At 39.8% G+C, this 18,269-nt stretch overlaps 1 protein-coding gene across 4 annotated transcripts in view; it reads right to left on the bottom strand.

The window, feature by feature from the left end:
• Positions 1-699: 699 nt before the first annotated feature.
• The window catches only part of LOC128255835 (terminal nucleotidyltransferase 5C), a 55,444-nt gene continuing 37,874 nt past the window's right edge, over positions 700-18,269 (bottom strand). For 2 of the 4 annotated variants that reach the window (XM_052985600.1, XM_052985602.1), the window contains one exon: positions 700-4,825. In XM_052985600.1, the coding sequence (XP_052841560.1) occupies positions 3,149-4,825 (1,677 nt within the window). In that variant the 3' untranslated portion in view covers positions 700-3,148. Of the gene's footprint in view, positions 4,826-4,900; positions 5,104-8,194; positions 8,598-18,269 lie in introns of those variants that run through there. The other 2 variants (XM_052985604.1, XM_052985601.1) reach the window with 2 other exon arrangements.

Genomic DNA, 18,269 nt, shown 5'->3' with positions numbered 1-18,269 from the left:
GTCCAAAACCGAGAGTGATAAATGCTCAAACGGATTTATATTTTTGTTTTTTGTATATTTTTTTGTATTTTTCGCTGGTTTTATACTTTTTAGGTATTTTTGTTTGTTTTTATTGAAATTCCTTAGATCGCAAGAAGCGCACAGAAGTAATATGTATGGTAATTGTTGTATATGGTATAGATATAGATACATTATTATTATTATCAATTATATATATAATGTAATATGTAAGTAATATTTATATATTGTTGTTGTATGTGTGTGTATGTGTGGATGGTGTGTTGTGTTGTGTGTGGTGTCTGCTTGTGGTGTGCTTGTTGGTATAATAATTAAATATACGTAATTAAGTATATATATTATATACAAATCTCAATGGATTGTTGATTGATTTGCTTGAATTTACAGTTATATCTGGTATATGTACCTTGTATCATTATCTGTTTATGTAGATTTATAAATTTAAGATTACACGCTAGATATTTCAAAAAATGTCCACTTCGCTACAGGCTTATCCAACTAACATACAGCTAAGTAATATATATGTGTATATCTATATATTTTATTGTATGGTATTGTATTGTATGTAAAAACACAATCCGCCCAGCCCAGTCATTAGCTTTGGGACCCAAATAAAAAATAAACCTTTTTCATTGCAGCTGGCAAAACCAAATAAGTCTGACTCTAAGACTCCCCATCGTCTTTACCTTTTTTTTTTTTTTTTGGAAATTTTTTGTTTTTGGTTTTGATTTTGATTCAGTTTTAGAGTTTCGGTTTCAGTTTCAGTATCAGGTTAACTCGTTTTAAAGTTTGCACTAAGTAAAATGTTTTGCAGATTGCAAATTGGAATACGTTGGCTTTGGACCTTGTCGAATATGCATATAGATAATCTGGATATATACACATACATACAGCGTACATCGTACATTATGTCACAATGTTTAAACTAAAGTTAATACATAAATTCAAAACACAAGTTCAAGGTTAACATTATACAAAAGTGAGTGATTGATAGACAATTCTCAAGGTTCTCAAAGAATGCACACGGAGAGGAAACATCGTAAACGTACGATGATGTATGAATGATGAATTCATCGTCATCGACACATCTTCGAATCATTTTGTTTTGTGGACCATTTGTCTTTCATTTGTTGTAAATATAAATATACATTTATGGTTGCATATAAGCATATATTTTTAGTCGATTTTTGTATTTTGTTGCAATTGCAAAAGGAGACTTACACATAAAGCAATCAGCTCTTGATGCTTTTCGAAGAAGTGTTTTTCGTTTCGAACTATAAATATTTGTTGTTTAGAGCGTATTTATGTATTACATATTTATCAGTTAATCATTCAAAATTATCACCCAGTTGGATATAACACTTCAATCAATCAATCATTCACATATGTTGCTGTTGCTTGACATACCGAAAATATTCTACAAATTATGACATTTCGTTCAGAGATTTTGTTTTACAATTTATAACACATTACTTTAAATTTAATTTCATTGTTTTGTGAATTGAATTGAATTTCATTGAGCAACTTCTGATACACCAGACAAATACATCCTCTACACATCCGAATCCTTGTCGACAGTTTAATTTGACTAATATTTACATATCATCGCTTTAATTTATCATTTCAGCCTGCAATTAGATTGTTGCTTGGAATTTCTAGACTGGAACCCAACACTCCGCCCTTGCTTACTGCACTTGGCATACAAAAAGGTCAATCCGTAATTAACAGGCTATATCATATGCATACGGTTTGTTTTTTTTTTTTAGGTTTTGTGTGTTTGTTTATTAAAAAATACAATGGTATGTGTGGGGGATACGTGGGTTGGCTAATCCAAAATTAAGTCATTACTGTTTATGCTTTTTGGGATTACTACAAAAAAAATGAAGAAAGTTGTAAAAGATGAAAACGATTTTGACCGAGGAAACAAGAATAAATTTTGGTTTTACATTACTTTTTTTTTTTTTTTGTTTTTGTTTTTTTTTTTAAGATTTTACATATTAAAATTTAGTTATCGTAGGCAAATCAAATTACACAAGTAACGTGGATGTTATAAATTGTGGGGATATCAATTAATAAAGCCAAATGATTAATGGTTAGGTTCGATTCGCAATCGTTTTCGCCCTTCTTGGGAGTCAGTAATAGTGGTTGTGTCTCTGTTCAACATCTAACAGCGGCTGAAGTTCAGTCTGCGGTTCAAACTCTCGGTATAGTTATATTAATAAAGTAGGAGCGTGTGTGTGCCAAGTGTAGTGGATAGGCTTTACAGTCGCCGGTCACATTGAGTTAGAGTTGATATAGAAAAGGAACAGTAAAATAGACCTCTGATCACACAGTTAAGTTAACAAAGAAAGAAGCCAGCCGAATGAGAAATGAATCAACAGTAAATGTAAAGTGCCCGGGGGCAAGGCAAGCAAACCCATGACCCATGGTCCTTCTCCTAGACAAACTGATGATGATGATGATGCTGGTGCTGCTCCTGCTGTTCGGTCACATTGAGGTAGGAATCCTCGCCCAGCAGCAAAACACTGGGCGCCGAGCCGTCGTGCGGGTAGAAGTAGGCAAACTGTCCGCTATATGTGCCCGCCGTCGATCGTCCGCCGTCCTTCAGTTGGTTGTAAACGGGCAGTCCGTTGATCTGCTGAGGTGTCAGCACCAAGCTGCCCGTAATTCCGCCGACTCCTGCTTCTGATCCTGTTTCTGCTCCTGCTCTTCCTGCTGCTGCTGATGATGATGCTGCCTTTTGCTTGGTCCTGCTGCTCTTCTTTGCTGTTCTTGTCATGGTTGCTGTTTCTGTTGTAGCTGCTGTTTCTTTGCCATTGCTCTCCGTTGCTGTTGCTGTTGCTGTTGCTGCCTGCTTTGCTTGGGTCTTGGCCTTGTTCTTCTTCTTCCTGCTGCTGCTGCTGCTGCTGCTGCTGCTTATGGTCGCGGGTCTAATTTGGTTTTGGACTTGGGTTCCGGGGGCTGTTGCTGACGGTGGTGATGGTGGTTGAGATGATGGTGCTGCTATCGGTGCTGTTTCTAGTGGTGGTTCAGTTTCAGTTTCAGCCAATGCATCCTCTGACCACTGTTGCTGTTGGAACTGTTGCTGTTGCTGCTGCTGCTGCTGCTGATGCTGCTCCTGCTGCCCCAATCACGTGCTCAGCCAGGTGGAGTTGCACGTGCAGATGGTGCTGGGGATCACAGGTGCATAGTAGACGCCGTTGGCGTAGATGAGTCCCGGCGGACCGGCCTGTATCTGTATGGTCTGTGGAGCGGCTGTCGCCGTCTGATCCGCGCTGCTCGTGCAGCACACGGCGGCTGGGGCGGCCTGTTGCACGTATATGGTCTGCGCCTGGCCCGTTGGCGGTGCCTGCGAGACAAGGGTCAGGGTGGCCGCCTGCTGCGGCTGCTGTTGTTGCGTCTGTGCCTGCTGCTGCTGCTGCTGTTGTTGCTGCTGCTGCTGCTGTTGCGCTGGGTCCAGGAACTGATGCTGTCGCTGCTGCTGCTGGTGCTGCTGGTGTTGCTGGTGCTGCTGATGTTGTTGCTGCTGCTGCTGCTGCTGCTGCTGGTACTGCTCATGGGCGTGCTGCTGCTGTTGCTTCTCCTGCTTGTTGAAGAGCACCTGGGCGGCCAGCGACTGGATGAGGTGCAGCGTCTGGCGCCGCTCGTGGCCCATCAGACAGACGGTAGACATCTCGACCACCTCGCGTAAATGCATCAGGTACTGATACTGCAGCGGTTCCTCATCGACGCCCCAGAAATGGTTACGCAAGTAGGCCTCCAGCTTGGTGGTCTGCGTATTGATGTCCGGGAAGTCGATGAAGAATCGCGAGCACATGTAACGCTCCAGGGTCTTGATGAGCTGCGAGTCGACGGCCTTGTAGTTGCGCACCAATAGATTGCAATACTTGAGCAGGCCGCCGCCTCGAATCTCCTCCGGCTGACGCGTTGAGATCAGTTTCTTTTGCAAGTGGTAGAGTGCCTCCTGGAAGTCCCCGTACACCGACTCGCCGACCACCGTCGGATAGAAGTTCTCCGAGATGGGCAGGGCGGCGCAGTCGTAGAAGAGCAGCAGTGAGTCCAGGACGATCTGGAACGAGTCCACCGAGAACTCGAACTGACGGCGCATCGAGTCGACGAACTTCAGCTCGACATTCTTGTGGCCCGGCGAGTTGCCCAGTGAGATGAGCGACCAGCGGTCGCCGTCATTGTTGTTGTTCACCTTGACCATCTTGCCCACGTAGGCCTCCTTCAGGGAGCACGTGTAGATGCGCCGCTTGCACACACCCTCGGGCATCAAGTCGAGCAGCGTGTTCAGCACCGCCACCTTGACGCGGTCAAAGACGCGCGGCGAACTCAGCTCGATGGCGAATATCAGGTCGAGGTCGTTGTACGGCTGATCCTCGCTGGCTAAAACATGACTAGCTGCCCCGCCGTTGAGACGGATGTCCTTAACTAACACCCCGGCGCCGCCGGCGTTCACCTCCGCCTCCAGCTTGCGGCGCACCAGGTTGACCAGATCCTTGAGCGTCACCTCCAGCGTGGGAAAGTTACCGCGTCCGTGGATGGCCACCTTCTCGTCCATGACGTCGTGCAGCTTGCTCACCTGCTCGAACGATAGCACGGCCAGCCGCTGCGTCCCTCCGGTGTCGACGCTCTCCAGCGATCCGTGGTCCGACGTCGAGGCGATCGAAGATCCGGAGCTCGGCGACGGCGGCGGTGTCTCGGTGCCGCCGTCCGAGTGGAATCCATCGTCGATCTGGTAGACGTCCATTCTGTTGCTGCGCTGTTGATGATATAACGGTTCGGCTCCGTCTAGTGTCCCGCACTGCAATTGGTTGAAAGGAAAACAATTCAGTTAGTACAGTACTGTGATGATGTTAAATAAGTGTGTATGTGCTACCAATGTTCTATTTGTAAAGGAATCTTTTGCTGGTAGTTTAATTCTCCCACTGATCATCTACACTACCATCGTTATTGTTATTGTAAAGTATATGGTTGGCTCGCTTTCGAGGTTTTCTACAGAACTAAATTTTGCAAAAGGAATTTTTGTGTGGAGGTGAAAATGTCGAGGTCAAACGAATGAAATCTGTTTTAAAAGTAACTGTTTGATTACATTTCGAGAGGCTAAGTTGTTGGCTGCCAACGGGCTAAAATGGTAAACTCAGTTCCGAGCGAAAATTGTTGTTTTCTACAAATGAAATTATCTTTAAATGGCAATTATTATAATAATTTCTATGTTTTCAATATGCTACGAAAAACTAAAACAATAGTAACTTCTATAAAATCTTGTTTAGAATATTGTTTTTCTTTTCTGGCTATAATTTCAGCAAAGGTACTATAATTTAACAATAATTTACTTCTGCTTGCTGCATTTTTTTATAAAATGTATTTATTATAATGTATATTATTAAATGCTCTGGTACATCGTCATAGATTGTTTGTTTTTTTTTTTTAAGCGTATACCCTACATGAACATATCTGCTGCTCTATTCTAACTTTATCTCCCTACCCTGTTTTTTCAATTTTTGTTCATGTCGTTTCATCATCATGATATTGTCACTGTTATTTATTTATTTATTTTTGCCATTTTATCTTGCCAATGCCAAACGCCGCCCGGGGGCTTCTTTTAATTAATTAATTTGCTTTAAATTTGCTAAATTCGACTGTCTGTGCACAACTGTTGCTGTGTGCGCGAGCAGCCTACGCGCTAGACATTAAATGCTGTGCTATTTATTGCTTATTTTATTTCACTTTTTTCGCGTTCTCGCCCAAATACAAGGCAACAACAAGAGTTTTTGGCATCACATCGAATTTGGGATCGTATCGTATCGTATCGTATCGGAACGAGACGAGACGAGTTGAGTTGAAAGTTCCGCGTTGTTATCGAGGCGACGTTTCTGTTTAGTTCCCCCAAAAATTCCCTATGATTCTATTCGTTATCCCATTCCCCCGACTTTTCGCCTTCTGTTTTGTGCCACTGTTTAACATGGCATGGGCTATGGCTATTATATCGTTTAGCTCTATCTCTTGTATAAGTTCTATTTGCGGGTGTGTGCGAGTTTTGGGTTCTCATTTTTATCATTTTGTTTGTGCGTTCACAAAAAAAAAAAAAAAAACTTTAATTTTCTGGCATAACTGGCCGGCGACCACACAAAGTATATGTGTATGTAAATTATACATAATATATGTATACTAAGCACAATATAAGAGACAGACGATTTGAGAGGTGGGGTGATGAACGAGTTAAGGAATCGCCATAATACAATTCAAATAGATTCTTGCCTCGCATGATTCACAGCGTGCTCGTACAGTCCACAAAAACTTAGTTAACCCCCGATTCCGATTCCGATTCCGATTCCGACCTGACCTGACCTGCCGATTTGCACAAGCCGTCACTCGCATGCAAATCTATCCGAAGGCCTCTCCACAACCAAATTATATCATTCACACGGCGAAACAAGAAAGAACGTAGAGTAGTGATGTCGATTTGGCTCGGTTTTTCACTATTAAAATTAAACAATTTTTAAAATCATTTTTCTTTTTTTTTAGCAACATATTGCTTTGAGCTTATCGCTTTTATAACTGTTATAGTTTTATAATTTGACTATTTAATTTGTGAAATTCTATTTTTGTTTGGTGAAATTATTATAAGGCTATACATTGGAGCTAGAAAGATTGGGTATTGATATGTCTGGGGTATTCCAAAAATCACTTAAAACCCCGGATAAGAAGGTATGTATGTATATTTGCATAGATATATAAAACAATTGCTCACAATAGTTTGGATCGAAAAAATGTAAGTTCATGAAATAAACATCTTTGGATTTTAGCTACTTTAAGACCAAATTTGAGCAACACTGCCAAAGATAAAACGCAAACAACTGCGAGAGTGCGAGTACGAGTGCATTAATTTGTGCTCAGTTTTCGTGTGAATTGGGTAATATAACTAAATTTTGTTTGGGGTCCGGGGTCGATTCGAATCCGCTTTGCATCTTTGCATCTTGAGAACTGCCGCGTGGCTGGGTTCACACTTTTTATATCAGGGTGGCGGTGGCTGCTGCAAAACGTGAAGAGCGGTGGAAATACACGGGCATTGTTATTCACTCAGTTCCAGTTAAGTTTGCCTTATTTTTTGTTTTTGCTCAGCCGGACAATTAGTTATTTATTAATTGCCATTGACGTCGACGCACAAGCACAAATTGCCGCTGCTGTCATGTACATATGTATTTATTGTAATTGTTTAAACTGCATTTTCATGAGGCAATCGAAATCGCTAAGAATTCGCCCTTGAAGATTTGCAGACAGGAACTTTAAGTCTTCTGCAAGGAGAAACTCTCTCTTTGATTTAATTAACACCTTTACGCTAGTTAGTGGTTTTGACAAAGTGTGAATTGAAATAAAATTTGATAATTTTTCGCTTAATTACTTTCTATAGTTTTCAGCTGTTGTGGGATTTTTGAGCACAGAAGACAAATGTTGGTGATTGTTAGATAAGTTTGGACCTAACAACACTATTTTATACTTAAAAACCCCTTGCCACCATTTTTGGATAATATGTTATAATATTTTTCTACATTCGATAAGAAATAGCGATGAATTTCACAATTGTGAATCATTTTTCTATTTAACTTGAACCGATTTGTGTTAGATTCGAAAAGATCAAACTTCGTAATGCATTATCGTCGGGGTTGTCATTATAATAACGGTGTTTCAGTGCCAGTGCAGTTGCTCCACTCGAACATGCAAACAGGTGCAATAGTTTCAACGCCTGTGTTTATCTTTGTGTGTGTGTTGGCCTAGACTGGTCTCAAGTAAAAGTGAAAATCGTTGTTTTTTGCCTTTTTCTCACTTCTCTTTCACGGCTAACGAAAGCAGCCAATAGCCCAACAATGGCAGAAAGTCTCTTATAGAAATAAAGAAAAGCACTAAACTTAAAGCCTACGCACACAGGAAAAAACAGACCGAAATTAAATCTAGCTGCGCAGGAAAAATAGATATTACCACTTTTTGTAAATTCTGAATTTATACACTTTGGGCCAGAAGGCCGAAGCTGGTCAAAAAAATTTTATAGCTTTTAAGCCTTACATAAAATTGAAGTAAGCAAGACCATTTAAATTGCTTATAATATTACAGCAACTTTTCTATCTGTGCACAGATACACGAGATCCAATTTTTTTTAAATTTTTTGACGTACCGAGTGTAAAGTGAGCCAAAACCAATATGAATTCCGTATGGATTTTGATTTAGCACCGCATCACCATCGAATAAGAAAAGGAAAATGAGGAGAAGTGGTGGGTGGCGGATTTGAGGGGGTGGTGCCCGCAATTGGCGCCTATTAAACGCGACTAAGCGACTCCGACTTATTCGCCGCGATTTCAAATTAACTCGCGTGTTTGAATCTGAAATAAATATCTGTTGCAAATTGCACACACACTGTGTTTATTATTTTCTTCAACACTCTTCACTTTTTATTTTCATATGATTTTTAATTAAAATTTCAGCTCTCCCACTCTCATTTGCTTTTATTTATTCGTAGTTCGCGGCAGAGAGAAAGACGACCGTTAAGTTGCGCGTTCGAAAACCAAATGAATTGACGTCGACGTCGCCGACTGCTCTGAAAAAATAACTCCAATCTGAATTGCGAATAAGAAACTATATAGAGAACGACAACGGGAGAGAGAGAGCGCAAAAAGTATAAAAGCTCCCGCTCTGCCCCATTCAGCTGACGTCACGAGGCGCTTGAGTGGAATGCCGTTTGAGTGAGTTTTATGCTTTGGGGGCTCTTTTAGAAGGGCACACACATATAAATCTTTAGGTTAGTCGGTCGATCTCTCTCCCCCTCTCTCTCTTTCTCTCTCTCCGTCTGCCTCTCCTTATGATGCACTGCAATATGCGGGTGTTGTTCGCTCAGCTGATAAATCGAAGAAGAAACATTGGTATAGGTATATATGTATGTCTATGATTGAGTGTGCATGTAAGCCGCGTTTATACCACATTTGTAATGCATTTTTCGGCTTCATTATTTCAGTATGAACTAAAGCTTAACGTAAAAAAAATACTAAATTTAATTTTTCAGAATAACTGATTGGTTCTATAATTTTTATTTAAATCACTGTTTCGTCAATAATTAATCTTTTTTGTCAATAACCTAACTAAATTTACTTCTCGTTCTGTTCTATTCCCGTTTTATGTTTTTAAGAAATGTCAAATGTTTTATGTTTTATAAAATGTACCCAAACATCTTCTATTAAATTTTTTTTATTAAATACTCCAAACTTTACGCCATTCACAAAAATAAAAGTTCAACTCAAATATGCCCGAAACCTAAAAAACCGCAGAATTTATCCTAGATAAACTTAAAGTTAATACAATAGACCGCAATAGAGAACAACACAAACATGTAAACAAAAAAAAAACCGAAAAATGAATAACAAAAATCCACAACCAAGAACAATTTTCAGATAAGCGGAAAAGAGCAAGACCACTATTGATAAGGCGGAATTCGCCTGCGGTCCCCGGAGATAAGTATTATGTTAATTGGGGAGACGACGATAGCAAAAAAAAACAAAAAAAGCACAAGTTATGTGAGTTATGATTTGGTACCGACACACAGCACACAATACAAAGCCTGGCAAAATAATCAGTCGCTATATGTGGGGTATTTATCTGATGTATAGTCAATATATGTGTATATATTATTCTCGTTCCGACTGCTCTGCTCTGGCCTTTATAATATCAGTAAGATGAGATGAACACAAAAATTTCGATGCCATAATATATGCAGCACAGTTAATTATATTTTGGCTTCATTAGCCTTACCGTTATTTTGAGTAGAATAACTGTCGGACGGTTCAATGTTATAATTTAACCAGCGTTTTGAACGAAACATTTTGCAACGCTTTTTGTATCATTTTGAAAGGTTGCTTTGGGATATTGCTTGATTAATGCCTATTCGCTCGTGATGGAAGCCTGAAAAGGCACAGCAGTAACATTGAGGCAAGCGTTAATGTATCTTGCAGATACAAAACCATCTTGCACTGCAGCGGCAGCATACGAGAAATATAATATAAAACGCTGAGAGCTGAGGTCGCAGTCGGGCCAAGCTTGTTGCCATTATGAATGCTATTGTTGTTGCCAGTTAGTTGTTAGCCGTATCTGTATCTGCGCCCGATGATGTCTTGGTGCGACGCGGCTCGCTTGTTTGGCAAGACGCAGACTCATTCAGGGCGACCCTGACCCAATAAGCCGTGTCCATTGCGAATGTATCTGTATCTCACGCTTGGCTGTGGATACCGATACCGATACCGAAACCTCAAGTTCCGCCATTCAGCAGCGCTTGGCCAAAAGGCCGAAACGAAAGTGTGGTGGCCAAATTCTAGCCAATGTCCCCACCCCACCCCCACCCACGCCCAGCCAACCGATCGATCGAATCGAAATGCAAATCGCCACTAATTGTTATGCCAGGCGCACTGGACAACGACGAATACCCAAAAGCCTCAGACCCCAACCCCCAACCAAACCCCTAACTAAACCGGTTCGACCGACATTTCAAATACGCATTCACTTCGATCCAACAAAATCAGCTTCGAGCACACGCGGTCAAAATCAGAAATCAGATTCAGATACACTTGCGTTTTTGGCATAGCTTCACATACTTCCAACCAGACTGAAAATGAAAGTGCCAACAGCGCCCAAGAATCTGGGAATACTTCAAATAAAACCTCATCGAAGTGTAGATGCTCTTAAAAAGTGTATATAGCAAAGAAATTTTAGAACTGTTTAATTGGAGAATCCTTATCTACAACAGTACTGAAATTAGGGTTTATTAAGTAATTAGGATTAGGAAGTTGTTTCGCCCGACTGTTGTTTTATAAATGAAAACTCACTTTGTGTTAAATTTTCCTCAACGGTCATGCCAAGGCATTAAAACTGCTGATCGGAAGTGCTATAAGCCCTTTGCCTGTGTATGAAAAAGCGGAAATTGAGTTTCTTTAAACTGAAATTTTCTTCCTTTCCTTTTTGTGTCTTTTCAATCTAGCGTTTATTGGTCTTGGCTTCACCTTTCAGTATTTGGTTGCTTCTTAACTTTCGGTTTTGCTTGTCTGGCGGCACCACTTTGGTCAGGTTTAATTTGCCTCATTTGTTTTCTGTGTCAAGAAATGGGGAACCGAGTCGAAACGTGACACAAAAGTGAGGCGTCAAAGGGAGAGTCAGTTAAATTTGATTTGGATTTGACTTGATTTTATCGAACAATGGAGGCTCTGATAAATTAATTCATTCGTAGGCTTGACTGTCTTTCTCTTCTCAACTTTTTACTACGCTCCGCGATTATGCAATCAAATAGGCCCATTTGCGACTCGTGTTCAAAAAAGTAGTTGAATAAAATTGGAAGCAGCAAAAAAAATTCAGAACTTAATTATTAACACAAACACAAATTACAATACAAATTGAGATTTGGCCAATTTAGATTAAGCAATTTAATTGAAGATCATTAAAATGGAATGAATTTAGAAAGTTGCCGCCCTGAAAACGAAAATCGGGAAAATTGTTTGTGATTAGATAATCGCTATGAAATTAATGGAAACCCTAGCTTTACTATATAATTCAAATCCAGCAAATTAAATTCTGTTGAAACCAAAATGACTGTTGAGGGGATACAAAAAATTATTCTTTCTGATCATATATACAGCTTGGGGATTTCATTAGTTTTAAGCTCAAATGGGGACAAACAATAAAACCGATTTTTTGAAAATTCTATAAAGCATACGACATTTGTGCAAATATTATTCTCAACAAAAATGTTATGTACACTTTTTGTTTTGGCTGTTATAATATTTATCATTTTTTGTTACTTGTTACTGCCTCGATGAAAACATGAGAGTTGCATAATATTTACCAGGAAAGAAAACAAAAAAAAGTACAAATATTCAGATCGTTGTTTTTTATAGGATTTTAATTATTATGCTCGACATTTAACTTTATTTATTTCGACTTCCACTTATTTCGATGATACTATTAAATTTGATTTTTATAGCCCTTTTCGTTATTTAAACTGTTGACTTAATCTCTTGACAAAACTGGGACTAACTATTATTGTTGCTTTAATTAAGTTGGATTTAATTTCGTTTTGCGTATCAACTGATTTCAATTAAGCGATAAAGTCAACAAAAAAAAAAAAAACAAACTTTCAATTGCAAATGCTGTTTTTGTTTTCGTTAGCCGACTTCGTGGCTTTTTGCGTAGTTCTTATATAGATTTTTTTATTGGCTTTGAAAATGTCGAATTGCTGTTCGCCTAGTTTTCATATCATTTTGATGTGCTTAATGTGTCTGAAGTGTTGTTCTCTGGTTGCTGGTTGTTGTTCTCGATACTCATTGTTTTCTAGCGTGACTTTACAGAATCATGCAACTTATAATAACCGCAGTGTGACGATGAGTATCTGTGTATCTGTGTATCTATGGGATACACAAACAAACACTCGCACAAATAGGCAGAATAGTTATGAAGTTTCGGCATGCGGATTTAGCAGAGGCGACTATCAGGGTCTTCAGTCGGTTTCAGGGGTATCAGAGGGGTCCAAAAGGTGTGTGTGCTTGCTTTTCCTCTACCTGTCTGTCTGTCGACGTGCCTTCCATCTATCAGTTAATGGCAATTTGACTCGGAATCAATTAAAATCGCTTACAACGAAACTACGAGATACTTTCGATGTGTGCGTTCGTTCGGCAGACCTTGAAACCGTACACCATATACACCATATACACCATATACTCCCTACAACCGCCGACCTCAACTCCCTTTACTTTAGCTTTTGAAATTTGGTTGCCACAGTGGTTGTAATTAAAATTGATAAATGACTTCGTGCCACTAAAACTGTTCTTTAGCCACTATCAATTGCTTCCTGGGAATCGCATCTGTTGTGTTCGAGCCAAGTTAATATATGTATCCATATAAGCACTGACAAGCCAGGTGAAAATGAATACAAAAACTGTTGGGGATGCACTTCGAGAGCACGTCGAGACATGCAATCTACTCAAAATTGCCATTGTTTATTCTAAACTTTTAGAGATTTAGAAACAAATTATCTACCATTTCCATTCATTTTAAAATGTGAGTATCGTGTGAAACATACAATTAATTTTATTAAAATTTGTCCTTATTACTTTTTAAAACTAAAGAATACATTTCAACAATTTTTAACCTCTTTTTATTATTACCTAGCACTCTTTTTTCCTACCACAAACAATGAGGTATCACTCTTACTTCCGTTGACGCCACCAAAGAAGTTAACCGCAAAATAAATATTTCCGCTGGCGAAATGATAACACGAAGTCGGCGAAAAACCTAGCAACTATGTAGAACATGCCAGGTAAGCTGAAAAAATGTCAACTGAAACAATCTGTATCTATATATACATGCGAATGATATATAAATAGGGTAAAAACGGTTGTATCTACAGTCGGCGATTGTGCCAGATTCAGGTGCGGATTAGTTGGCTTGTTTAGCACGAATTAAAAGTATCTTTTTGGCTGTTGCCTCTCCCACTCTTGGGAGAGTGGCATGCCCCCGCATGATGTGATATAGATGCGGGCTTTTAATTGCTAATTGCATTTCTCGAGCCACAAATAAATTGATCAGAAGCATTTGCGCTAACGTGGGTTGGCATTGATGATGGGCTGGACGGTGACTAAGCCACCTGGGATTTGCCTGACGTGTTGATTCACTGCTTGGCTGCTAACTGGGCTCGAAAACAAGGCAATTAACTGATCGCGCGCCGGGCCAAACAAGTCCAACAGCTGATTTATGTTGCCTCCGCTAAGTGTCCCTTAAGTGCTCAAGATTTGGGCCATGCATGAATTCATTTAAATAACAATTTAATAATCGCCGTTTTTTTTTTTTTTTGTTCAGCTTCAGCTTACTTTGCCACCATCCCATCCCGTCAGCGTGCAAAAGTCGCCGTCGGTTTATTGCCCCGAAGGCGCTTACATACTTTATTTATATAGTATGCAGGCGGGCGGGCAAGTACAATGAAAACAAAACGAGATGGCAGAGAGAAGAGACTCGGCAACAAGTGAAATAAAATTAAACTGCTTGCACAAACAAAATTCAGAAATTTATTGCTTATTACATCTTATGTACAGTACACTGGCTGGTAAAAGTATACGTATCGCTGGCTTATCATCAATCACCGCTCAGCTCAGATGATGTTCCAGATGATTGAGGTTTGAGTTCCACTGCTGCGGCCAGCAGCCAGCACGTGCAAACCAAATCGTCTTAGCAAATGGGCTCAACAAATCACGATCGCACTACACTGCAATCAACTGCGATCTACAATCTAAAATCGAAAATCTACGATCCGTTATCTGCATGCACTGGACCCATTGTGAAATTTTCATTCAACCCGTGCTGTAAATCTGGAAATCTGGAAATCTGGACTTTTGGAATTTGCTGTCCGAGTAGTTGACCTGCTGGCCAGTGTCTGCCCTTTTGCGCCGCTCAACTTTTGGGTTTCTGTTCGATTTTCAAATTTTGTAATTTCACTTTCTTCGACGTGACAACAACTCTTGACGGCTACGTGGCTGCCATTTCAAGCGGACCATTAAATAAAATCTATTATGCAACTGGGCAAAAAAAATAAAAATGAAGAAAAGTGTAAATTCCATTATAAATTTAACGAAGTTACGTCCCACAAGCTCCGAAATCTTTTTAACTTTTTAATGGGAAATAAAATGCATCTGCTAAGCCAAAAAAAAAAAACATTCGGGTTTTTCAATAAGTTGAATCCAATCTAAGCCTTTTAAAACATCGTATTATTTTAAAAATAGAACACAATTGGTAAATCCAGGATGAGTTTCCCATTAATGAACAAAATAAATTGAACTTTTCGGCTTATGATAGGTAAAAATTCAATTAAAGATCCACCAATAATTACGTCATTGGGCATGCTCTGAATCTCTTTAATTTTATCAGATCATGTTAGTTTTTTAATTTGTTTTTTTTTTTTTTTGGCATATTCTTGATTCTGAAGTGCGCTGTTGATTTGCACCGATGTGTGGGCATTCAAGTGCGAGCTGCGAAATCTGCCTATTAGACATGAGTCGATGCCTTCGTTTGGTTTTTGCTCAGCTCCACTCGAGTGCGCAGCCATCAGGCGGTCGTCAAATCATCAAATAGTAATAAAAATAGAAACCCGATTTCAATTATAGTTCTCTCTCGACGAGATACATTTGATGCGCTTGGCCGGGCCAGAAGCGTCTTGAGTGCTGGAGCTGGAGCTGGATCAGGGAATGAGTATGCTACGAAAGGTTAGTAGCAAGCAGCCACTGAAAGTTCGTTCAACGCTGTATTGTATATGTATCTGTATCTGTATCTGTATCGGTATCTGTATCTGGCAGATACTCGTACTTCGGCTCGCTTCGCGACTCGTTTCGCTTCGCGTTGCGATTTTGCGTTGCGCTTTAGTTGGTCTCTGTGTCAGTGGAACTCTGAAATGCCACCTTGCCTCGTGTAACTGTGGCAATGTGGCAAACATTCTGCGATGTTGCCGCCGTTGCTGTGGCTGCTGCTGTTGCTGTTGCTGCTGCAGGCAATGCTTCGTTGCACGACAGCAAAACAACAGCAACACAACAGCAACAACGACGGATTGGTTTCAACTTTTCGAAAAAGTGAAAGGAGTTCCAAACATTTGTATATTTACCATTATTATTATTCACTTTGAAATTTCATTTGGCATTTATGTTGTGAGCAACTGCCGCCAGCAGTCTGCAAAAAGAACCAAATGGAGGAGTTGACCTGCTGGACTCCAACGGAGATCCCCCAGTTAGTGGTGAAAATTACTGGAAAACAAAACAAGGCTTTTCACTTAGCAAACAACGGCTACAAAAGCAAAGCAAAGCAAAGCAAATCAAGAGCCCAACCCATAGCCCAAACAAGCCGCAAATTGTTGCTGCTAATGTTGTGGCAATTGTTCATGTGTTTGCCTTTGCGTTTGCCTTTGTGTGTTGTACAATGCACTCGAGTCATGCACATGAACATGCACATGCCAAAGCGTTGCGCCACCACAAAAGCAGCAGCAGCACCACCACCACCATTACCACCATCACCACCACCGTGGCTACATGGCAATATAGTGCTGTGGCACCACCGACAAAATAAAGACAGAAATAAAAACAAGCATCTGAGAGCCAAGAGACGCGACTTAATCTAAGACAACTGCAACTGCAAATGCACCTGAAACCGAAACCGAATACGAAAACGAAACTAAACTGCCGACGAGCGATGCAGCGTGAGTTGTGAGATCGAGATCTGTTGGCCAACTTTAAAATATGCCTTTTTTTGGGGACCCCAAAAATAAAGCCGATTCACGACTGTTAAAAATAAATTAGCGGATAAGAAGCGATAAAGAAAAAGTAACGCAAATATTTTATTTGTAATATTGAGCACATAGAAAATATTAAAATGTGTGTGTCGATGTTCGGCATTAAAAAAATTTTGAGTATGCATCTATCATTTAATAACTGTATTAGCTATAAGGTTATATTAATAGCTATTATTATTTTAATAATGCCTGGTATGCCAAAATAAAGACAGAATATTTTTGACCCAAAGCAAAATAGATTTTAGGAATTAGATAACCAACAGATAAAGTCTGCACTAATGGCAGGAACCCCTTGAAATCCATATTATGTTCAGCATATTAAATTAAATGTAATAAAATTCTTCCAACTAGACCTAAACTTGTTCATATCGAGCCAACTTTTTGTATGTGAAAGCCACAGAGGAGGCACTGATGAAACTGCAACCAAAAGCCGCAGCAAACAGAAATTTCATCTGCACTTTTGCGGCTGGTGGAACTTCTGTGTGCAATCGCAATGGCCATTGCCACAGCAAGTGCAACTGCCACAACTCCAACTGGCATTGCGAGTGCAACAAAGTATCTGTGACTGGCTGCGTTTTGCCGTTTTAAGCGTGAAAGTGAAATCTTTTTTTAACCATTTTTACTTTTTGTTTTGGATTTTGTGCAAACGCGCTTTTCTTCGATTTCTGTGTGGTCAAACAGAAAAGTGTTTCGGTCTCTTCTTCTGGTCAGTGAACTTTGTGAAAAACAGTCGATACTTACACAATATCGACAGCGATAGCAATGCCGATAACGATGATGGTTTCGATATAGAAGCTTACCTGCAAGCAAAAGAAATATGTCGAAAGGTTAATAAAGAAGACGGATTTATTATGCATACGACAGATAAACGTGTCGCCACTAAAATGGTTCAGAAAATAGAAAAGAATATTTAAAAATATACAAAAGAGGGGAAATTCGTCGGCGCTTGGCAACCGAACAAGAAAACAACATTCAAATTAGATTCCGCCAAGGCGCACCATTTCTTTCAATTAATTTAGCCAATAATGTGAAATCTCGGCTGAGTGTACCCATGATTTTCTAGAGATTTCGGATATTTGTACAGACCCTTTACTGTACCTGAACAAAACCAAAATTGTCGCATTCTTGGCCAATCTAGGGCAGCATTTGTGCTCTACATTCGGCCAGTTTATCTGTGTCTATATTTGTTTCAATATTATACTCAATTTATTTTTCTCTTTTTTAATTTAGGCTCTCACATGCTATTTAAACAGCTGAAAGTTGTTCATATTTGCCTTGTTTGGCATTGTTTAAAGGCGAACAAAGCGAAGCACTCGAAATGGGAAACTATGGCAACGTGAATATAGGTATAGTTTACACCCATTTACCTTGTTTACGTTTAATAATTCGGGGCCCAAAATAGCCAGACAACAGCAGGTGTAAAGCCCGTAGGTATCTAGTATATCGTATCTAGTATCTAGTATCTATCAATGCACGAGCATTTCGCCTTAATTCAATTAGCTGCGTCTGTCCTTAACTTGAACGTATCCATTTTTAATTGGAACGGTGCAAATTTCGCAACTGCACAAACACACATTCGGTGGGGCCAATCTATATATAATCAAAGTCAAAGATATATAGACATATGTGCATCTAGTATCTGAATGTATGTAAATGCATAAAGCTCAAAGCTCGTTCGGATCAGATCGGTTCGGTTTAGTTTTAGTTTTTTGTGCATGAAATAAATGCCGATAGGCCGCCGTCCGTCCGTCGACAGCAACAGCAACAACAACAACAACAACAACAACTACAAATACAAATGCGACGGACAACGAACGCAGTGGACGACCTTCGCCGTGTGCGGCATACAACGTTGTTCGCTGAAGGTTGACACTCAATAACAACAACAATAACA

This window comes from Drosophila gunungcola (assembly GCF_025200985.1).
Source record: "Drosophila gunungcola strain Sukarami chromosome 2R unlocalized genomic scaffold, Dgunungcola_SK_2 000012F, whole genome shotgun sequence".
NCBI classification, from domain to species: domain Eukaryota; kingdom Metazoa; phylum Arthropoda; class Insecta; order Diptera; family Drosophilidae; genus Drosophila; species Drosophila gunungcola.
Note: the sequence above shows the minus strand (reverse complement) of the source record. Positions and strands in the feature narration are given on the sequence as shown.